This window comes from Lagopus leucura, unplaced genomic scaffold (genome assembly GCF_019238085.1).
Source record: "Lagopus leucura isolate 7727_CA_CO unplaced genomic scaffold, USGS_WTPT01 Super-Scaffold_100002, whole genome shotgun sequence".
Lineage (NCBI taxonomy): Eukaryota > Metazoa > Chordata > Aves > Galliformes > Phasianidae > Lagopus > Lagopus leucura.
This window is the reverse complement of record NW_024962263.1, coordinates 78,202,255-78,225,934: the sequence shown is the minus strand read 5'-3', so window position 1 is coordinate 78,225,934 and position 23,680 is coordinate 78,202,255. Positions and strand designations below refer to the sequence as shown.

At 39.3% G+C, this 23,680-nt stretch overlaps 1 protein-coding gene across 3 annotated transcripts in view; it reads left to right on the top strand.

The window, feature by feature from the left end:
- TAF2 (TATA-box binding protein associated factor 2) overlaps nt 1–21,479 on the top strand; it is a 60,598-nt gene extending 39,119 nt beyond the window's left edge. Inside the window, exons 23-26 of one of the 3 annotated variants that reach the window (XM_042868774.1) lie at nt 1,882–2,111; nt 4,669–4,821; nt 5,239–5,344; nt 21,020–21,479. In XM_042868774.1, coding sequence (XP_042724708.1) covers nt 1,882–2,111; nt 4,669–4,821; nt 5,239–5,344; nt 21,020–21,039 — 509 coding nt within the window. In that variant the 3' untranslated portion in view covers nt 21,040–21,479. Of the gene's footprint in view, nt 1–1,881; nt 2,112–4,668; nt 4,822–5,238; nt 5,345–15,114; nt 16,739–21,019 lie in introns of those variants that run through there. The other 2 variants (XM_042868772.1, XM_042868773.1) reach the window with 2 other exon arrangements.
- Nucleotides 21,480–23,680: the final 2,201 nt, after the last annotated feature.

Genomic DNA, 23,680 nt, shown 5'->3' with positions numbered 1-23,680 from the left:
ATCTTTACCATTGACCTGTTTTCCATTACTGAAGCAGTTTTATCCAGACCTGACAAACTGCCCGTTAACATCTGTTACATTTCTACAGATTACATATAAACATTTATATAGGTTTTTTAGGTCATTGAAGGCTGTCTGTTCTCTGTGTATCATTATTTTGAGCGTTTAAAAGTTCACAGCAACGCTCCAGGAACTGAAGCCAGGAGACTACCAGTAGTTCAGTTTTGTAGGATTTGCCAAGTGTCAGGCACAGAAAATAAACAATTTTGATGTTCCCATCAGAGAGTTTGTTTTTCCTTTTTGAGAGAAGAGAGTGTGCAGTGTTTCTTACAACCATTACTTCTTTTCACAAGTAACAAGCAGGGTATACATTCTTATTATGATCCCTGGGACTTAAACTACTTAAATTTCTATGTGTCATGATGACATAATGTTTCAATTTATTTTCTGTAAGGCATAAGGTTGGCATTCCTGGGTGTCCAGAAAGGTAATGTCACTGTGAGACAAACTAGTAGCCAGGTTTAAAACTGCATGATTCTACAATCTTGAGTTGTTTTCATTTAAAGTGAGCAAGTACTAGAAAATTGACTCTGATATATGTAGTTTTTTTTCTTCTGTGTGAAACATTATCAATTTAATGGAGGCTGCAATTTCCAGTAATTGCTGAGAAATTCAGAAACCAATTTTATTTGATCTTAACTTTTCTGCTGGAAAAGGAGAGAGATACTGAATGGGAATTCATCACATTTTAAAATGTAGTTTTATATGTTGAGCTCATTATTTAATATTAAAACTATTAGAATGGTTTTAACAGTAATACTTGTGAATGTGTCATTTTTTGGAGATTATTTTAACGTTAGAGATGTCCAAATTAATATTCTTGTCACTTTCTCCTTACCCAACTGCTCATGAAACTTAGGAGAATTTCTTGTACATGGGTTGTGTGTGTACAACCAAGCTTACTCAAAACACTGTTTACCTCCATGAAACTCAGTATATACAGTGATAGATCTTATAATTTTATTTTTTGATGTCTTGAACAGCCATATTAACACGGCAGTTGGCACATCTGTGTCTTGTTTACCAGATATACTTCTATTCCTGCTGTAGAACAGTATGTCCAATAAACTTGCAGTCAGTAAAGAGCTGGGCTGAGTTAGCACCAGGATCACTGTGTTTGCAGCATTGCACCAGATGTTACTTTCTGTTCTGATGGGTGCCAAACGTGCTTTGACTGTTTCTGCATGAAGATATAAAGGAATACAGAGCTTGTTGTGAAAAATAAATCAATGAAGCAACGTATCTCCAATTTGAATACGAAATGAAGTATTGAGTATCCAGTGAAGTAAATGAGATAAAAGTCACTGTAGTCATTAGACATTAAAAAAGAAGTTCACATGTTACTGGTTTGTGCTATCAGTGTGGTTTTCAGAGGTTACAAACCACTGTCATATTTAAAGCTCCTTCTAAATGTCATGGAATGCATAGACAATTGTGACCAAATCTAGTGGTATGTGAGACTATGGTTTGGTTTTTAAAAAAAAAAAACTATTTAATTGTCCAATAGTAAAACCTAAGAAGAAACTTTAAAAATAAAAGCATTATGTTCTTCTTTATTTTATTGAAAACACTTAGTTTTCCAGCTAAATATTGAATCTTGCCATACTAAACACATTCAGGTTATAGCTTAGTGCTTTATTTAAAACAGCATCTAGCAAATGAATTTGAATAAACACAAAGAGGCAGGAGTAATGAGGGAGGCGTGCTTTAGGCCCAGAAGATGTACATACTTTGTTGGATTCAAGTTGCTTTAAACTGTCTTCCTTGTGGCATGGGAGAAGAGTGTACCTCATGTTAACAGTGATCTCTTCTGGATTTTAGGAACTTCCCATGACTGGAGATTGCGGTGTGGTGCTGTAGATCTCTATTTCACACTTTTTGGCCTCAGCAGACCTTCGTGTTTACCACTACCAGAGCTTGGACTTGTTCTTAATCTGAAAGAAAAGAAAGCTGTGCTTAATCCAACGATTATCCCTGAATCAGTGGCAAATAATCAGGAACCTGTGAACGCTGCTAACAATCACGGGCAGCCAGTAGTATTTCAGAGCACCGTAAGCACAAACTGTCTGCATGCGTCTCATTCAGATGGCTTTAAGTCAATGCATTGGTTTCTGATGTCATTTTGTATTGTGCTCAAGCTGTCTTTGCACCTTGGTGTTCTTTATTCCTTCCACTTAAAAAGCTTGCACATTCCATACCTCCTTTGAATTAACTGTTTTGCATGTAGTACGCAAACTTCTTGGTTTTTTCACCTTTCATTTGTATTCTTTATAGAACTGCATTTTTCCTGTATTGTTTATGAGACATGAAGTGTTCACAGAAATGTTTGATGCTGTTATGAAATTTTTTTAATTAGACTATTGCTTATAGGCGAGTTGTACAGTTTTCCCAAACAAAAGCTTTTATCAGTAATTCTATTACATCTTAAAATACACAGATACACCTCTTTTTAAACAACTTCAAGAGATAGAAAGTTGGAACTTCTATAATAGTTCTTCATTTAACACTTGGATCTGCCTGCTTAGTACTGTGCTCTGAAGGATTTGTAACAACTTCTGAAAAGTTGCATATATTCAGTTTGGTATCTTACAGGCTTCTGAGGTTTCAGTCCTAACACTCATGATGTAACTGGAAAACGGATCTTACAAGCTGTTCAACTTGTCCATTTTTCCAGAATAGTTGCCACTGCTGTAAGACCAAGTCTTTTTGTAGGGCAAATTTGATTAGGAGAGAAAAATCCAATGTAAGTGGAAATAAGTAATTTTCTTAACAGTTTCAAATTTCTGTTTGAGAGAAACTGCTTAGGAGTAGATCCTGAAAAGAGCACGAACATGTGACTAGCACATTTGAAACTACTCTTTCCAGCCTTTTGAGTGGGATTTTTTTACTATTGCTGTGTTTATAATTATCAGTCCCATAGTTCATGTCTACCATCACTTTTGTTCAGAAGTATATGGTGTGCAAATTATCATAGTACCATGCCAGATATTTCCAGCAGGGGGAGAAAATGATAATGGAGTCATATCCTTACAGCTACCCTGCTTATTTGTAGAACATATAATAAGTCTTAAGTTATTGCACAAACACATCAGAATTAAATAATGGGACATTTTGTTGCAGCTTTTGTGTTGCAGTTCTTTAGGAGTCAGTTGGTCTTGATGGGGAAAAGAAAAATCCTCTCAGTGCTTCTTTGCCTTTCCTTCAGTACAGTTGTTACTGCACAATGAGCTAGATCAGGAGATGATCTGGTTGAAAAATACTTTATGAATAGGTATTTCCTTAGTCCAGTTCGTCATGCATTTATGCAAATGCCCTTGGTGGCCCAGGACAGAGACTGTGAGAAGGGGAAAGAAGCTCCTTCTTTGAGTGTCACTGCTGGCTTAAACTGAAAACAGTGTTAGTATAAGCCTCGTTCACACTTCGTCCCTTGTATCTTTTCCTTAGCTTCATCTCTAGTATCCAACTTTGCATAGATGATCGTATTAATGCACCTAGAATTGAGTTTCCTCATTGAAAAAGAGCAAAGGATTAATGTAAAATGAAGACTGCCTCTTGCATCAGTCAAAGTTTACTCTGAAGTATTTCACAGCTGATATGTGTTGGCTTAAATAGCAAGGACGAAAAGAGGGAAATACCTATAAGAATTAACAGGTGATAGAATACATGAGACTAACTAGATACCTCAAAGCAGTGTATTGTGTATGTTTTGAGAGCACAAATGAGTTAAAATCAGTGCTGACAGACTGTTTTGATCTTGAATGTGCTGGGAATCGTGAGAATTCCCCACTTCATAAAATTCAGTTTCAGTTCCTCAGGGCAAGAATTTTTGAGGTACCCTGTATAAAACAGAGAAGAGCAGTTCAGCTGAACAGCCCATACTCTTTAGAGTCTATGATACGGCTTTTATTTAGCTTTTAGTGGGCTTTTGGTAATGCTTACTTCTACAGATACTTATTTTTAATTCCCTATTTTGTGGATTAGACTTGTTGGAACACCTGTCTCCTGTTCTAATGACTATATGTCTAACTTATTAGACTCTCCTGTTATTTTTATATTCCTCTGACTCTCGTTCTGTTGCTTATCCTAGCAGTAATTAACAAAACAGATTAATTTATTTTTAATAAATCAAAAAATAGCAGGTTATTATTACTTAATTCTGACTTGCATTCAACAAAGGAAGCATTAGTTTTTACAGCAAATGAGAAGAAGGTTTAGCAAAATCCCACGTGTAGATGAGAGGCTGTCACAGCTTTTCAGCAGAGATTTGGAATGAGGAGAGTCTACGAGGCACAGATTTATAGAAAGGCCATTCAGAAGCAGCGAATGTTGTTGCACACCAACAGTACCATGATTGTGAGAAGGGACAGAAAAGATGCCAATGCTAGATATGCAGAGGGAGCAGGAATAGAAGTAAAGAGAAACCATGTTTGTAGGAGAGGTTGGCACAAATCCATACAGGGTTTTAGAAAATACTTTTTGCCAGAACTACAGGGAAAACTTTGTTCAAATCACCCACTTACTCAGAAGTGCTTTCAGCTATCAGGTCTTTTTCAGGCTGAAACGTGGCTCTTGCTATCTTCTAATTTTGATCTTTTAATGCTGCTTCAGGAGGATGATCATCTTATTAAGGAAACAGCATCCAGCATTTCTGGTCATCAGCAGGGGGTGAAGAGGAAGGCTGATATGCCACTCGGGTCTCCATTGGAGCCAGGGCAAATACTAGAGAAGAATGAAGACAGTAAAGTCAAACTCAAAATCAGAGTAAGAAATGGAAATTCAACTTGCACAATATGCAGGGTATTCAGAATAACAGCGGTGGCTTCTACTGGCTTTCCTTAAAGCTGTGTTCAAACAAAAGACATGTTGTGTATATGTGTGCAGTAGTTGTTACGCTTACTTTGGCAAAATCATTTCCCATCAGATATTTTATTGGCTGGCAAGAACTGAAGTTGACAGTTAATGTTCTTGTTCGTACAGCTTCACGGTAAATTAGAAAGAAGGGTAGACATTGATGCTTTTTAATTTTATTCAATTTTTATTCCTTTGCAGTGGTAGATATCACCTCCTTTCCCTCTCACCCCCAGTTTATCTCAAAAATAAAAAAATTTAAATTCTGCATAGTGATACTCCTAAGGATTTATTATTAGCATCTACTTATTTCTTTCCCCAATATCTTAGTTCTCAAACTCTCAAGAAGAGGAGGAAATTGATATGGACACGGTTCATGACAGTCAAGCCTTTATTTACCATCATTTGAATATGTTGGAGAGACCGTCAACACCAGGTATGAGTAAATTTATTGTTAATTGATAATATAAAATTTTCAACTTAATCAGTTGTGGGCTTATTCTCATATATATACTGTTGGTAGGTGATAAATGTTGGCTGAATTCACGGAAGTGTGTAGAGAGTGCACAAGATATTTTTAGCTTCTAGCACGCTAATAGATAACTATGTGCATGTGTACTTTCATACACACCTAAATAAGTGTGCATCAGCTTTATAAGAGTTAAAAAGCTTAGAAATTAATTAAATAACAAAAATGGGGATAGAAGCCCATAAATTCTCAAGTGAAACTTTGCCATAGTTGTGATCTTAAAAAATAATAATGTTGATGTTTGTCCTTTGGAAAAATTAACAGTCTCTTTTTCTTAACAGCATAATGACTTAGCTTAATTTCAGTAGTTGAAAAGCTTGCAAGCCTCAGAGGGCTTTGTAAAGTTGAGAAGACTGCATCTACAAATATATCATTACTGCATCTTTTTGCTACTACTATTTCAGTAACTTTGTCATAACATATTTGACAAAACTACTTGTTAAAAATGCGTTTCTTAAATACCTTAAGGCAGACTGAGCTTTGCTGACCAGCTTCTGCCTTCTTTCTTTGCTTGTCACAACTTACCAGTCAATGGTCTTTGTTTCTCAAAATCTTTTAACCGTGTTTATAAGTTCAGTTACCAGATGCAGCAGTGGAGCTGAGCTCAGGTCGAGTGACTGTGTAACTAATCTTTCAAGATCTTGGGCAGTACACACCCCGCACTAAGTCTCATCATGACTTTCAGATTGCAAGTCTCTGCAGTGTGTAAAAGTTAGATGTCTGATCCTAGAAGTAGGTTTGAGAGTATTCACCCTTCCACTTGTTTTTCTGTTTTTATTCAGTGATTGTCTAATGTAAAAGACACTAAAAAAAGCCCTAGCAGCAGCATCTGGAACATTAGTTCCTCAGTTCTCTGCGCTATGTCCTTAGCTGTGCTGGCAAGTGACCTCATCTGCATCCCCTATGACCTGAGTGTTTCTGGCATTTTAGTGGCCTTATTTTAGAGAAGGGCTAATGGATGTTCCTGCATGAAGTATCCTGCTGAGGCTGGTGCCTAGGGTGCTGGCCAGGGATGTGGAAGCTGTAGGTTCATACTCCCTGTGGGCCTAGAACTTATGTTGTACTTCCTTGGCAGATGCTCTAGCCACTAAGGTTTGTTTTTTAATAAAAGGTAACTGCTGTCATTGCTCAGCTAACAAATTAAGTTCATATGGGGACATAAAACACAGGGAGGTCTGGTTTCTGGATTCCAGATGGCCTTTGGTTAATGTGTGCCTGCACAGCCAGTTCCACCAGGATGGATTTTCTGTTAGGTACGTGGAGTAGCAATGCTCACAATATTTTGCTTAAATCATAGCCATCCTAATAGAGAAAAGGAAAATGTACTTCGTCGTGAACTTAGGAGCATAATGCCACACAACCTTTGCTTTAAACCTCTCAGAGCTGCTTTGAATTTATCCTTAGTGTTACGGACAATCATTACATTTTCTGTTACAGCAAAGAATGACATATCCAGGGCACTCAAGCGTGAAGCTGATCCACTGAGGATTAGTATTTATAACTCTTACATGATATTTTGCAACAGATTTACTAGACTTACACACTCTACGGGATATAAAGTCATAAACAAAACTCAGCCAAGTACTTCACAAATAGGACTTACGGGACCCTCTGTCAGCCAGCTTTGTGCTCCATAATTATTTCATATTAAGTTTGTGTTTCAATTCAGAATGGATTAGAAGTGGAATAACAGCCCATTCACTGCTGCATTTGTACACCTACAGCATATAGGAAAATCTACTTTGAGTGTCACTCACGTACCTTCTCACCTCTGCTGTTTAGGCATTCGGTGCACTGCAGTACATTCTCTCATCTGGGTAACAAATGAGACAAATGCTGATTTTTTTTCTTTTTTTTCATTTTTAATGAAAGCATTACTTTGAAAAACTTCAGATTGATTTCTTTTGTGTGTATGTGTTTGCTTATGCACTTACAAACAGTTCCACTACACATAACTCCTTGCTTCTAAAAGTTCACCTGTTTCTTATTCATAGCATTTTTTTTTTAGAAGCAGAAATGTATGAATTTCAGACTGAGTAAATAAAGACAGTTCAATGTTTAGGAAATATCATAGTTGGGGGAAAGAATTTCAAGCAGATGGGGAAAAATAAAAGCATACATAAATAAGTTAGAATACTTGTGTGTGAATGGTTTTACGGAGGAATCACAGATAGTGTTCCCCCAGGACCTTTGAACTGCTAATTGTTTGCAGGCACGACAAAGGATGGGGGTACACTTCAGTGAGTGGTTATTGTGAAACAGATTTATACAGGATCTTCTTACCAAGTCTGTAAGATCCTGTAATCTGCCTCTGTGACTCTTACTTGGACAGCAGTGAGCAATTAGTCCATAATTAATTTTCATCTCACAGCTGTGGGTTATGTCCCCACATGTCACATGAAGTGTTAGGTCATCAGCCAAGCACAGCCCGCGAGGAGCAGCTGCAAGGAGGAAGCTCATGTTGGCTCTAAATGCAGCTGTATCTGTGTATTCTGTTTTTACTTTCCTCGTACTGCCCCTCCCTCTGAGTGATAATTTGGATTTGTTCAAGTTGATATAATCCCATAAAGCCAATAAAATATTATTTATATTTAAAAGCATTTTTTTCTGTGTGCTTCTGCACATGGACATTAAAATTTAAGGTACAGGCCTGCTGCAAGGACAGTAGAAGCAGCCATGTATTATGACTCTTTCAGGATTACAGGTTTCAGTATTATAATTACAACACCTTTGTTCATACACAAAGTGGTTTAAATTCTACTAAGGATAACAGAACTGTAGACTCTGATAGTTATATGGGAATCTGAGCATTTTGCAAGAAGTTATTAAACAAAATTGCATTTTTCAGACAGTGCACAACTCGTGTTGATTGTTTTCACTGTACCAAAAACTTAATAGCTTCTTTTCAGCCTCTAAAACTGTGCAAGGTCGGATTTCTAAAACGAAAACAGATTCTTATCTGCTACTAAATCATCAAAAATAGTAGTAATGCTCCCTACCCTGTCTTAAGATAGAAGGATTTCAAGACCGGATTTCACGTATGCAGTAGATTTAACACTATATTTCAGGCTGTGAGGTGACTTGTTGTCATGCATTGTTGACTTCTTTGAAATTAGATTAAAAGATATTCCTTCTATTTAATTCACTATTTCACTCCTCTCAAAGTGCAGCACTACTTCCAAATGCTAAGGGTGGAGCAGTTAGATAAGCAACGTCATCTTTATGCACTGGCACCAGCAGCCTTTTTCATGGTCACATTCAGCAGCAGTGGGCTTTGAGAAGGCATCCTGTCATTCAGAACTCACATCAGAAAAACCTTTTGACTATTCCATTTATCTACTTGGTGTTTTCCAGAATAATTGCACTTGAAATTTCCACTGCTAATCTTGCAGATCACTGCTTGACCTTATAGATGTTCATGTAACTTTGAACATGTGTAAGCCACAGTCATACGCACTGACTGGTTATCATAGGTCTGAAGTTTCAGGAAGTAATGATTTGGCTGGGTTCAGTTGTTTCTGGTATGATTTGAATAGAATAAATACCGCTGTGAAAGCGTAGAGAGAAACTAGTGATTACATTTAAACAGCAGGCATGAGCCTATGGTGCGAATCACCGCATATTAAGTACAGTAGTTACCAGAAATTGAGGCTGAACCATAGAAAAAGTCATTCTCTGCTGCTCAGCCAAGTATCAAAGTTAGCTGTAAGAATACTGTTACCTCAGAATTTAGATACTGGTCCGTGGCTTCCTGGCCAAGAGGGTCGCCTAAACATTGGAATTACAGGCAGGTATGTCAGCAGACTTCCTTTGCTTGAATGGAAAGAACAACATGACAGTGATGGATTTTTGCTATGCTTTTTAAGGAGGAGAAGTTGTTTTAACTCTTCTGTTAGACTGCTCTTTAATGGCTTAAAATATTAACATAGTATCTGTCTGATAGTATCTAATATATGTATGTTGACTTTACTGCTCAAAATATAACTGCTTCCAAACTGGTAACTTGTAAGTTTGAAGGTTCTGTAGCTAATTTTGCCTCACTGAAATAGCATGTGGTTAATTCTGTGCTTCACAAAAAAAGGTGTTTTCAAGGGCTTTATCCTAAAGTGCATGCATGAAAGCAGCTTTAATACAAATATAAACCTTGCAGAGAAAGAAGATGGATTAAGGCTAAATTTTCAAGTGAGCTGAGTTGACACACTGATTTAAGTACGTGTTTTCTTTTGCAAATTTTCTAGATTAGAGTAAACATGGTAAAATATCACCAGAGTCAACCTATTGTTTTAATGTAAGGACAAAGCAATATGGTTTTTAAAGTCAAAAGAGGAAGCTAGGTAAACAGTCATCAATTGCAAAGATATGTTATATGGACGTGTTTTTTAGTACTTCAGCAGAGGCATCCTTTTTTGTTATAAATCTAGTGAAAAATTGCACGAAGTCAAATGAATCTGTAAATTGAAAGTAGTTAAAGTTTTTATATCAGAACCAATTTAACTGATTTGTTTAGCACAACCTCAGAAGATATTTCTGTAACTAGACCTCTCCTCACCTGAACTCTCAGCTTTACAGTACGATCCTTAAAAGAGCACTATACCAAACACAGTGGGTAACTTTTTTTTTTCCAGAGATGCATGGTTTGAAAATCACGCTTCTTCAGACGGAGTGCTTCAACCCAGAAACTTGGGGTTGCTTATATTCAGCGATTTCTCAGTATGCCCTTCATTGATGATTCAGGAGATACATAAACTAGGCATGAAATTGAAAAATGTGTTGGGTGTTTCCAGGGCAATCCTAGAATGAAAAGTAGAAATAAGGAGAAACGTCTTTTCAAAGTCTTTTCAAATAGTTTTCAAAGTCTTTTCAGCATTTTTAGTCTTAGCCCTTTAGAAAAAAACATTGGTCAGAGCTGCAATCCGCCTGCTAGGCAGAGTGCATGATTTTTCTCATTAGGAAGCTTTCTTTGGGTTCTGGGAGAGACATATTAAGTGTTAGCATACTTGTGTTGATGTCACCTTCTTCCCAAAGGTGGTCGGTGTCAGGTTCTGGAACACCAGGCTGTCCTGAGCCAGAACACTGGACCCATGGGCATTACCCTTTGCTGTGATTTGTGAAGTTAATTTCTTCTTCGGTGACATTTGAATAAATCAGGGTGCCAATTGGATCATTTTTAACAAGTGTCCATTTGGAAAACTCATACTTAAGCCAGAAGTTTTAAATAGATTGTAAATGCAAAGAAACACAGACTGTAAGTCTGTGGTGTCCCACCCTCTTCACACACAATCAGAAATATAGGAGAGGCCACTTGGAAGACCTCATATAAGTTTGTTGCCATGTTCAAGTCTCAAGTTATATTTTACCAAATCGTAAAGGTCCAATATAAAACAATATAGCTAAAAAACTACCCAATGGCATTGTTCATGCACTGGTGATTCTTGAAAAAAAACAAGCAAAGCAAACAAACAAACAAAAAAACAATGAAGAAAACAGCTTTGCCCTACATGGTTGATGGACAGGATATTCTAATTATCTGACAGCAAATTTTTATTTGTGACAGAAAATATTGCTTAAAGCTTATCAAGATCTAAAACCTTTTCATCCTAAAACTAAAGCATGAGATCTGTTTTTATATTTCATTCTCCCTCACAGTATCTCCAGCATGCGTATCGTTCCATGACAAGGTGTGCACAAAGGTTCTGATCTCTTCCCCCATGGGAGGATAATCCTGTCTAATTTTAAACAACTACCAAGCTCCCTGGAACACCAAAAGCCAATAATTACATTGGAATATCTACATTCAAAACAGGAGGAGATCCAAGTGGACAGGCACGTGTATGTGCATTCTTTTCCAAGGAGTGCTACTAACCACTTCAAAAATGAGCTCCTGGGCTTGTCCTCTCCTATTATTTGAGAAAGGCGGGTTCCCGTCCCACTGCCTGTGCCAGGAGGAAGTGGGTTCCCTGCAAGAGGAGGGAATTCTTTGTCTCCTTACAGCAATCTCAGTCCTGGTGACATGAGAGTGGTTTTAATGCCCTTAGAAGCAACTCTGTTTAGCCTTGTTTTCCTACTTGGAAAGGAAGTACTGTGCAAGTGTAATGCTAGTCTCATCACAAGGTGAATTTGACAGGTACAAAAGTGTAAAATCTTTTGTAGAGAGTTTTCTTGGCAATAGAGTTGGCAGTCTGTATGCATCGATTCTGAGCCATCTCCCAGGATCAGCATACTGGTTTCCATGTATATCAAGGCTGCCCAGGGAGGTGATGGAGTCACTGTCCCTGGAGGTGTTTAAGGGGAGATGTAGAACTTAGGGACCTGGTTTAGAGGGCAGTATTGGTGGTAGATGGATGTTTGAACTAGGTGATCTTAGAGGTCTTCTCCAATATCTATTGGATTCTATTTGGTTCCTGATTCCAAAGCACACTTTAAAAACAAGAAGATATTTTCCAGGTAGCTTACATTTTTACATTTAAAAAATAAAGGAAGCACGGGAGATTTTGGCTCTCACTGACATCACGGAAGAAAATGTGTGTGATCTTCTTATTTGCTCAGTAGAAGTAGATTTCTGCAATGGATTTTTTTCATATTGACAGTTGTACCATATTACCATTATTGATTGTTTCCTTAAGTGTCAGTAGGCCTGGAGCTGCAGTTGGATCAGAATTCTCTCCTTTCTGAAGATCTTCCTGCCTTTCCGTTTCCAGGAGTTCATCTCCCCCTCTTCAGTCAGTGACTTACAGTGACTTACTCTACTGTTGTATATAATTTCCAAGTTGCTGCACTTAATAATATTTTACATAACAGCTTGAAATACAAATTTTTTATAACCTTGCTGAAATAAGCTACAGTACAGTAATGTGGACTGTATCTTAGCAGGGCTGGTAGTGCAGGAAACAGCAGGAAACCTGTATTGGTATCAGTGCAGCAGTGTTAAGAGAGTTTTTTGCATCCTTGGTATTCACTGGCACTCAGCAGCAGAGCTACTGCTACGCAATCCTTGCAAACTTATACCCATATTCTTATGTAGTTCTGGGTAATGTTTTTAAAGCTCAAAGGCTTAACTTTGGATTGAGGTTGGTAGAAAAGTAGCATGTGGACTTAGAGGTTTAGTTTCCATGTCAAAGTAACTTCAAATTCTGGAACTAATGGAGCTGTAAAGATTTAAATGTTTGTGTCATGGATGTGGGTTTTTGTTTTTGTCTACAGTTTGCCTTATTTTAAGTGTATTTTAAGATATGTGCCTGTAGCTTGCTGTGAGATCATATTCTGTACCTTAGATATATTTTTAAGGATGAATGCTGACAGGTTCTGTTTCAGGTTTTTTTGCTATGTTCTTTATTTCTGCATTACTAAAAGTAGCGTTTTTCACTGCCAGGATCCACCTTTAAGTGCTGTAGCATATTTAAATGAAGTGAGGTGGTGCTCACTTTCGTTATCTGAGGTCCTTCTCTGATGCTCAGTCAGATAAATGCTCCTTTTTCTACTGTTCTGCATACTGTCTTTTTTGTACGCCTGCAACAGCTAAAAGCTAAATTTATCTAAGAGCTCTATGCTTTAGGCAAATGAGCTTATGTTATGGGGATAAGTTTAGGTACAGGTACTCGTGAAGAGAAATAGAATTAGTTAAATCGTGAAGCAGGCTTTTTATGTGTTTGCTTTCTGTCTGCATAGTTGAGAACTCCTGCAGATAGAAAAGAGTTGTAATAACTGCATTGCAGTGACTGCAAAGTCAGCAAGCAGAAGTTTGAATTTGTGTGCATATCTTCTGTCTGCCATAATACACTTCAAAAAATAGGGTCAGTATGAGCTCTGGCAATAAATATTTGCACTTACAGTTGTTCACTTGCATCATTCCTATGAATGCAGAATTAAGTTTTTCTAAAAAACATTGGAGTATTAGAGATTTTCAGTGCATGGGAAAACTATTGTTCTCTAGTCTGATCTCCATAACATTCCATCAGCAGAATTCTATAATGCACCAATTCAGATACTGTACTTGCGCCCAAATGTATTTCTAGAAAAACATCACTTCTGATTTTTTGAAGACTTGAAGCAGCAGAGATTCTGATATCACTGATTATCCACACTGCATAAAAGATTTTGTTTCTATTTTGAATTTCAAATGCTGCTCACAGATGCAGATTTTGTTTCTTCCACCTTTATTAGAAAAAGCAAAAAAACAGCTGAGCTGCACCCTCCAAAAACTCTCCCCCTCATATACTTGATTGAATCCATTCTTAATCTTTGAGAAGGCTGGAAAGGCTGCATGGAAATCTTCCGTGCTGCTTGTTGTAATGCAGCGAGCTGGCTCTTCATTTCAGACTTCCTGGATTTTAATTACCACAGAATTACCACAGAAGAATCATTATTGCTCTTAAAGTAAAATAGAGAATGCATTTCATTTGCAAATATGCAGAAAAAAGACTATTATAAGGTATATAACATAATTCTCTATTATTGAATGGAGATAGTTTCACCAAAAACTGGAGAGAGCAAAAAGAAAAGCATCCAAACAAATAAACAAAATAACAGTCATGGCAGCTGGGAGGAATATCCACTTCAGTAAAAGCTTTGAGAGTCTGATGGTGCCTTTATACGCATCCAGTAAAGCACGTCCTTGCACTGTGAGTGCTTTCATTCAAATTCTGCCTAAAGGACTTCAAGGCCTCCCAGCTTCTAACTGTTTCCACTAATTAATGGTGCTATTCTTAGATTATTTCTCTTTCTCTCCTCCTCCTCCTGGAGCCTATTGCATTTGGTGTGAAATATTGACATTTTAACGTGTTCTGATAAAGATGTCTTTATTGAATTTTTGTTTAAGAAAAAAACTTTGTATAATCTTTCTAGTAGACTGAATTGATTGTAAATGCAATTTTGAAACATAGAATCATAGAATCACAAGGTTGGAAACAACCTGCAAGATGATCTAGTCCAACTGTCCTCCCATTACCATTGCTACCACAAGCACTAAACCATATCTCGTAGCTCCTCATCCAGACACCTCTTGAACGCTGCCAGGGACGGCAACTCCACCACCTCCCTAGGCAGCCATTCCAGTGCCTGACCACTCTCTGAGAGAAAAAGTTCTTCCTTATGTCTAACATAAACCTCCTCTGGTATAACTTGTGGCCATTTCCTCGGGTCCTGTCTATTGCCTGGGAGAAGAGGGCAAACCCCTCCTCATCACAACCTCCCTTCAGAAGTTGTAGTTGCAGTGTCAGTTTAATTATGCTGTTCAATATCAGAAAGGTTTGTATATTGCAGGGAGTTCAGTTCTTGACTAAAAGGAGTTTACATCCCAAAGCCACTCTTTAATGTGTCAGTTTCTCATAGTTTCCATGAGCAACTATATTTTGATTAATCTTGGTATAGAGACCTTCTGAATGTGTTTTACGTGTGATTTCTGGAATCCTGTCTAACTTGCAATTACTTATCTCTTAACAATTGCTAATTATCTGGGGTGCATTTGTACTTTTGAGGGAGGAAAGAGTACCTTCCATCAGTAACATAGAAGTATTAAGTGCATCTTCAGAAATGTCTCTGAACAAAGAAGTTGTTAATGGCACTGGTATAGTAAGGGGTTCTGTGTTTGCACGTTCAAATGATAACATAGATCTGACATAGTAATTCAGAATTTCTTCTGTTTGAAAATGTTAACCCCGTTGTGTCAATGTGGTTTTTAGGCAAAGAGCAATCTTCGGGAGAGGTGACCATGCACCCTGTCTCAGCAGCTCCGCTCTCTGTGTTCAGTAAGGAGTCCAACTCCTCAAAACACAGTGACCACCATCACCACCACCACCACGAGCACAAGAAAAAGAAGAAGAAACACAAGCATAAACATAAGCATAAACATAAACATGATAGTAAAGAAAAGGAAAAGGATCCCTTTGCTTTCTCTAACAGCCCAGCCAGTGCACGATCAATCCGATCCCCATCACTTTCAGACTGATACTGATGGCTTCTCTGGAGTTCAACTTGCAATATTCTCTGAATGCTTACAAGGATGTATATAACTGTAGCTTCTATCTTTTTTTTTTTTTTTTTAATGGAAATAGGAATATGTGCATTGCCTCAGCAATTCAGGAGCTCTGCCATCATTGTCTGAAGCCTTCTGTTCGCATATGCAGTTGTTGAAATAATCTGTTTCAAAAAATATGATTGAGTCATTTTGTATCTCACTCTTCTCTGCACCTCCCACTCTTTTTTCCATTTTAAACAAAGAAAACAACCCTTTTTTGTAAGCACCCCATGTCCACTGGCAACTCCCTGCACATCATGCTGTCCATGTGTACTGCCAGAATCAATTATGTTTTAATCCTTTGAAGAATGTTATGAGGCAGAGTATATTTTAAACAGAAGCCAATTGCCAGACCTTTGGTGAAGTGCCGTTTCCAGAGTAGCATTGTATAACCGAGTGTAGACCTCCTGAGAAGACAGAGTTTTTCTGTAGTCTTCAGTTGAGCTGTTTCTTGCTTTAACTATTGCAATGGAATGCCCAAATTTTCAGAACAGCACATAGAACAATTTCCTTGTTCACATGCTAAAACTCTTGAAAAAAAAGTTGAGCTGCTTTTTAGCCTCCGATATTTATTATGAATGTGAACATTTGACATTCTGCAATTATGTTTTTGTAATTTTAGCAAAATGCTTAATGCATGTTTTGTCCTGTCATTAGGCTTTTAATAATCCAATAAAGTTTTCAAATCATTTTGACAAAGGCAGAATTTTCTTCAAGCTTGACACTGAAATACGCTTTTGAAAGATGTCTTTGTTAAAACCGAAAATATTTTTTGAAAGCTTAAGGATTAAAAGATTAAAATATATTTCCTCCTTCTGAAAGGTATTTTCTTGGAAGCATTCTGCAGTTTGTGCATTCACAGGCACGAGGCACTATGAGGTTCTCCTCGGTCTGGGACTTGAAATGATGGGTACAGTCAGATCTTTTTAGCTGTGTTTTATGCAGTGCATTATTTACACTCAGCATATGTTTTATTTAAAAACAGAAGCTTTTAAAAGTTTTGCTGTTAGAGATAAATCATCTCTGCCACTTTTTATGTGTTCTCTTTATTTGTATGTAGAGGCAGGGGTTTTATTTCCATGTATTAGTTGACTTTTTTTGCCCAGGTTTCATACATTTGGTTTCTGTAAGATGGTTGTATGTGAGTTAAGCATTTTCTCCAGAAGTTTTCCCGTATTCCTGTGAGAGATCAATTCTCCTTCTAAGGCAAAGAGAGAGTTTTTAACAGGGACCCACAAAGATTTTTTAAAGCCATATTCGTGGAAGTTAATAAATGCTTTTATATTGTATACCTGCTGCTGAATCCTGTACTTCTTGTGATAACCAATTCTTGGTAGAACTGAAAGATGAAAGATGCATTTTGTAAGACACGTACACTGGTTTGTTACACAAATGCCATATCCCTTTAATACTGTGTGAATAGCGCTGCTAGTTGTTGTGCTCAGAGCATGTGTTAAAATACATTTGGGCTGGATTTGGTCATGGTGGAGTGGGCAGCACTGGAGCCTTTCCATGCACAGTGCACTGGCTGCCTGCTGCCGTGCAGGGCTCTTCCTGCTGGCGTTAGCCCAAGTTGGTGCAGTTTGTGTCCTCTGTAGCCTGCAAAGCTTGCAAGCTCTTTCAACCTGGGTGAACTGGAGATGCAACAAGAAAAGCTCCAAGCATGGGTAGAATGAGGTACTGAGCATCTTTTGGCTAGGCTGACTGACTGGAGCCAGAGAGCTGTTCTGTTAGCATCATGAATTGTGAATCATAGGGAGAGGTTCAGGAGTCTATAGTAATAGCTCAATGGAAATATTTTTAGCTATTTTTTCCCTTGGCTAAGGAGTGAGGTAACAGTGCCAGAGGTGTTTGTGGGAGACCTGGGCTAATGTGCAGTGAAAGGTGGCATTGTTTGGTAGAGCGAAGGCAGAGGCATTTCTGTTTTAAAAATGAGATCATAGGTAATTTAGGCTGGTGTTTCTGCTTCTGGAGATGTGGATTTACACCCTTATACTGAAGGGAAATGTATTGTTCAGTGATACGGGCACAGAACTGGGAGCTGCCACGGTAATTCTAGCGTCATCTGTTTGGCTGTATGACTCTGAGCAAATTATTTAATATACGGTAAGGAAACGTGGTGAAGACACAATTCCTAGCAAATTAGAGGGAAAAAGCTAAGAAGACTTTTCCAACACGGTGTCTGTGGTTATGTCATGGTCCTGGTTCCATCAGTGTATATTCACTGGTGTGTTGGAGAGAGCACAAAGCTGGGTCGTGCCAGCCAGGCAGCGCTCACAAGTGGCAGAGGCCATCAGAGGTCCGAGTGGCCAGGCAGGCTGCATGCGTGGCTCCAGGGCAGCAAGTTAAATTCAGACAACGTGAAATACTGAGCAACTGGGTACAATTGTGGATAGTTTTATACAATTGGTGAAAGTAATTATCCATCAAGTGATTTTGAGCAGTAGTTTGGAAGGAGTGTGTGGGCAACTTTCCCCACATGGAACTGATAAGATAGCATTGCATATAAGAAAAAAATACAGGGAAGTGTGTATTCTGGGTCTAGAAGAAAAAACCTCTTCCTTCGAACACGTAAAATATTGCTTAAAGCTTTTCTTCTTATTTCCTGTGAGAAGGAAGGGATTGACTGTATCTGTAAGAAAGATACTTCTGTGGAATTATAAAAGTTAGGGTGGAAAATGATGTAATAGATGCGTGGTTAACGGCCTCTTCTTGTAGGTCTGTAAGCAGCAAATTGGCAAACATCTGTAGAGGGTGGTTGGCGGATGTTTTGCCCTGCCACAGTAGAGGCCTTTGGGTTAAGATCTCTTGTTATAGTTTCAGTGTTCACTTAGATCTTCTATTTTTCAGTTAATTATTGTGGTGACTCCTTGGGTGTGATGGGACTTACAGAAGGCGTAGGAAACAGAGCTCTTTGCTTGCCAAAGATCTGACTGTGAATGCAGCTCAGCTTGATTTTTTCTTCTGTTTAAAAACTGATGACTCTTTCAAAATTTTAACTTTTTCAGTTCCACATAAAACTTCGTATTTGGATAGTGATTAATTCTTTGTCCTTTCCACCTTTAGAGTTGGTATGTTGGATGTGTCATGTGTGGTTTACCCGAGTACTCACTTCTGGGTCGAACTTCTGGTTTGTAGCTCAAACAAAAGCAGAAGCTCAGGGTTGGCCTCTCCCCCCAGGTTATTAGTGATAGGAAGAGAGGTGATGGCCTCAAGTTGTGCCAGGGGAGCTTCAGGTTGGATGTTAGGAAGGATTTCTTAGGAAGTGGTGAGGCACTGGCACAGGCTGTCCAGGGAGGTGGTGGAGTCACTGTCCCGAGGGGTGTTTGAGACAAGAGATGTGGCTCTGAGGAATGTGGTGCAGTGGGAATGATGGGGATGGGTTGATGGTTGGACTGGATGATCTCTGTGTTTTTTTCCAGCCTTACTGATTCTGTGATGTAGGTGAGTGGTATCTGAAGAAAATGCATTGCATATACAGAGTAAAGATATGCAGAGGTCAAAGGTTGGAGAATCTTATTTTGGCATTGCAGTTCTTAATTTGAACTTTTTGTTCGCTGTAAAGAACTGTGTCATGAAAATGCCTGTATGCAGTTTTATCACAGACTGTTCTTGCCTTGTTTTTCTTACCATAATTATAGAATAAGACATCCACAAAGTAAGTGCTGCTCTTCTTAGATATTTGAGCACGTCTACAAATCTATTTAGGGCACGGCTTCTTTCCCCGGCGTCCAAGCGAGCATTCATTTCAGCTTATTTGGCCTGGCCCACCTGTCCTGTGCTGCAGAGGAAAGAGCAGAGTGCAGATCCCCGAGCTCTCGGGTGAGCTGGCAGAGAGCTGTGCACTCCCGTAAAGCACTCCACTTGACTTCAGGGTCACTGTCCACGACAGCAGCGTATCCTTGCACTGTTTGGCTTTTTAGAATACAAAAGCTGTTTAGTTTTAGTTGATTTTGTATTCGTAGGAATCTGATAATTTGTGTAACTTTCTCATGTAAGGAAATTTAAGGCATGTCAATATTTTCAGTTCCCTAGGGCAGTTTATTCACAGAAAATTAAGAACCTGATTTTTAACAGAGCATCAGTATTGAATAAGGGCCCTGAAAAATATACAAGGTAAATATAAATGTTTAGAATGAAATTTAATCACTGTATGTATTTATATTTCATACTAATATAAATAGTTATATGAATACATATTCATAAAATATGTATTTATATTTATTTCCTGTTTTTACAATGTAAAATGGCAATAATAATCTGAGTGTTTTCATGCACATGTTTTCATACGCATGAAGCCATAGCAGCTAATACACAAAGCCTGCGTTGTTCCACAGCCATCTGATATCATTTGGAGACAGCATGGGACTGGGCTCAAGGTCTTCCATTCTGGGGATGTCCCACTCTTCCCTGCACTGTGAATAGGTTCATAGATGTTTGGGTGTTTTGAACCAGACTCACACTGAAAGTTTTGGAGCACTGATGAGAAACAGACTCACAGACTGGCATTTATTTTCTGTGCTGCCTTGAAAATAAAAGGGGAATGGTCTCAGGAGTAAGGGTCAAAAGCAGCTCTCCAAAAATGACTCTGAACGGTGATCTCAGGTCATGTTTTAGTTATTATTTTTATTCTTTTAAAGTATTTTTTCCTCTTTTCTTGCAGAAAAGTTTTAATATGAAGTTCCTCATTCTGAAAACGTGCTTCTCATTTCCTAAATGAATTCCTGTTTTTTATAAATAATAAGTGTTCGATAATTGAAAACAAGCCCCCGAAGAAGGGAGAAGTTGTAGAAATGAAGCTGTAGAAATGAAAGTATATTTCAAGGGCTTGTTCAATTCTTCCCTTTTTCAAAAACTTAACTTCAGGAAAAAACACTCTTTTGGAAGTCATCTGTCCCTCACCTTTCCAGGAAAAGGAGGGACGATGACTCAGGCTCGCTGCCGGTGTCGAAGCTGTGAGTAAGGCTCTGTTTGGGGATGGCCGTGCCAAGCCCCATTGCCTGTGGCTTCCAGTGCAGGACCTGAAGGGATGCAGTGCGAGCAGCAAGGGGCTCACAGCTCATCACAGCACGGCCCAAAGCAGTGGGGGCTCAGCTGACCGACCAGCACAAGGTTCTGCTCAGCATCCGATCACTTTTTGTCCTGAATCTTTGCATTTTTAACTGTATAGAAGTTTGGCACTATAAACACGTGCTGTGATAGCTCATCTCCCATCCAGAAGGTGAATCAAAGCCTATGTGGGAAGAAGATGTTTTTAGCAGTTTGGGAAATACGTGAGGACAGCTTTCTTTTTGGCATGGCAGTCACGAAAGTCGCTGGCAGTGTGTTGCCAGTTTTAGTTTCCTAATTAGGAATTTTCTGTGCTCTGAGAAAATTGAGGTAGTGAAGGGGGAAGAGAATGTTTGGAGAATTGTTTGCTGCCACAGGGAAGACGTGGAGAGACCAAAGGGCTCATCAGTTTCGTCACTCACCTTCCTAACACTGTTCCTACTGCTCTTAGAGGTTCGGACCGACACGATGGAGCTGCTGCAGTCTTCACTTGTTTCTCTCCCTTATTTCTTTATTTTCAGTTCTTCTTTCAATGTACTGAAGTACTCATCGTCTGAGAGCTGTCCCAGCTTCAGAAGAGGCAGATCACACAAAGATATCCAGCAAAGCAGGAACAGGATGATACTCTGCACTGTAGCTGAAATCTCCCGTCTCCTTTCCGTGCTCTTTTCCCCACTTTATGGCTGGAGGCAACCACAGCATGTTTACCTTCTTGAAGGATCAAGCATAATATTCCTCATTCCTTGTAGACTCACAGAGTCCATCCCGACATCTTATTGTTTCCTTGCATTTGGAGAACTGGGCATAGTTAAAGTTTCTCTGTCTAATATTTTTACCAACAGATGCAGTCATTTTAAAAGGTTGAGATTTGTATATTTGTTACAGAGTACTTGACTAATTTGAAAATACCAAATACATTGAGTTGCATTAATTTTAAAAAATATGAATACAAATTTGTTTTCAGAATCATTGATTCCTTAGAGTTGGAAGAGGCCTCTTAGGGCCATCTAGTCCAACTCTCCTGCAGTGAACAGGGACTCCACAGCTAGAGCAGCTGCCCAGGGCCATATCCAGCCTTGCTTTGGAAGTCTCCAGGGACGGAGCATCCACATCACTGGGCAACCTGTTCCTGTGCCTCACCACCCTCGCTGTAAAAGACTTCTTCATATGCCTATGAGGATGTTATGGAGACAGTGTCAAAAGTCTTGCTGAATTCCAGGTGGACAACATCCACTGCTCTCCCCTCATCTACTCAGCCAGTCACTCTGTCATAGAAGACTATCAGGTTGGTTAAGCAGGATTTCCACTTGGTGAAACCATGCTGGCTGTCCACAATCACCTTCTTGTCCTCCACATGCTTAGAGATGGCCTCCAGGATGGTTCCACCATCTTTCCTGGGATAGAAGTGAGGCTCAATCCTTGGTCCTCCCTTTTACCCTCTCTGAAGATGGAGTGACATTGGCAGATTCCTGTCTGCTGGAGAAAAACAGGGACGCAGTGCATCTTAAGGCATTTCTTTAAACTCTATTCAAAGTAGGATTTCATCAGTGTAAGACATCCATGATGTGATTACTGTTAAAAGAAGTTCTAGAAGTTTTAGAACTACCTAATATTCTTGAGGATTTTACACTCATTGGAGGGAGATTCCAGTATCATTCAGGTTAGCGATGTTTATTCATCCCTGTTCTCTGGGCACCATTCCCCTCTTCCCTCAAATTATCACTCAAGTCTTCCACCTGCATGAAAATAACTCCCCTAACCTTTCAGAGAGGCAGGAGAAAGTACACAAGAAACACATGAGCTCACCCAAGCTGTAGTCATAGCTGGCAGGGCTATTCTTCCTGCTCCTCCTTCTGCACTGTATCTTCTGATTGATACATTCACTGGGCACATCCGCTGCTTAGGCAAACTGCTCAGGATGTTTCACGTGTCTGCTCACGTCATGAAAGCACCTTGACAGGCTGGGGAAGGGGCAAGGACTGGGATATGAATTCTTTTTCTTTTACAAGCTGAATTCACTTCATGGACAAGGGCCACAACTCATCCTGTCTGTTCTCACATTCCTTCTCCCCAAACCCCTGCATCTCCTCACTTCCTTTTCCTCAATTTTCTTCTTATCTTCTGCAGTTTTGTTTTTGTTTGTTCTATAGCTTCAAAGAGGATGTGCTGAGGGTGTCAAGGCTTTACATTCCATTGAGATGAAGAGCAGACCTGGGAGCACCAAGATTTTTTCTGCAGAAAGTATGAAACAGCCTCTCATGCCCCTCAGATAACTACAAAGATGGTTAAAACTGTACATGTACATGAGAGCAGTCTGCTAATTAGATGCTGCCTGCTCTCATGGTTTGTTGTTTTACTTTTCCAGATGTTTTGACTTTCTCTTGTGAGTTTTTTATTGCCTGGTTCAGTGGTGTTCTGCCTTTGGCTGTCTGGATCACCTCTGAAATGTTGGAACTGAGCTGAGAGGCGGACTTGAGCAACGATAACCCATTTGTATGATCAAGGCTCAAGCAGCTCCTCTGCTCAGAGCACGCTTCCAGCACTGCATTTACAGGCAGGCCTGTCTGGGCAGCATTTTGGACTGACCAGAAAATAGGCAGGTTTGCTGAATGTCAGAGATACATATATTTCTTTTTTAAAGCCTTCTGTTAAGCATATGAAGCATGTAAAGCTGAACCTGGTCATGCATTATCACAGAATCGTAGGGGTTGGAAGGGACCTCCAGAGATCATCGAGTCCAACCCCCCTGCCAAAGCAGGTTCCCTACAGCAGGTCGCACAGGTAGGCATCCAGGCAGATCTTGAACATCTCCAGAGAAGGAGACTCCACCACCTCCCTGGGCAGCCTGTTCCAGTGCTCCGTCACCTCACTGTAAAGAAGTTCTTGCGCACATTTGTGCAGAACTTCCTATGCTGCAGTTTCTGGCCGTTTCCCCTTGTCCTGTCTCCACTCACCACTGAAAAGAGTCCGGCCTCACCACTCTGCCCCCCACGCCTTAGATATTTATAGACCTGGATCAGGTCCCCTCTCAGTCTCCTTTTCTCAAGGCTGAACAGACCCAGTTCACTCAGCCTTTCCTCATAGGGGAGATGCTCCAGGCCCTTCACCATCTCTGTGGCCCTCCGCTGGACTCTTTCCAAGAGATCCCTGTCTTTTTTGTACTGGGGAGCCCAGAACTGGAC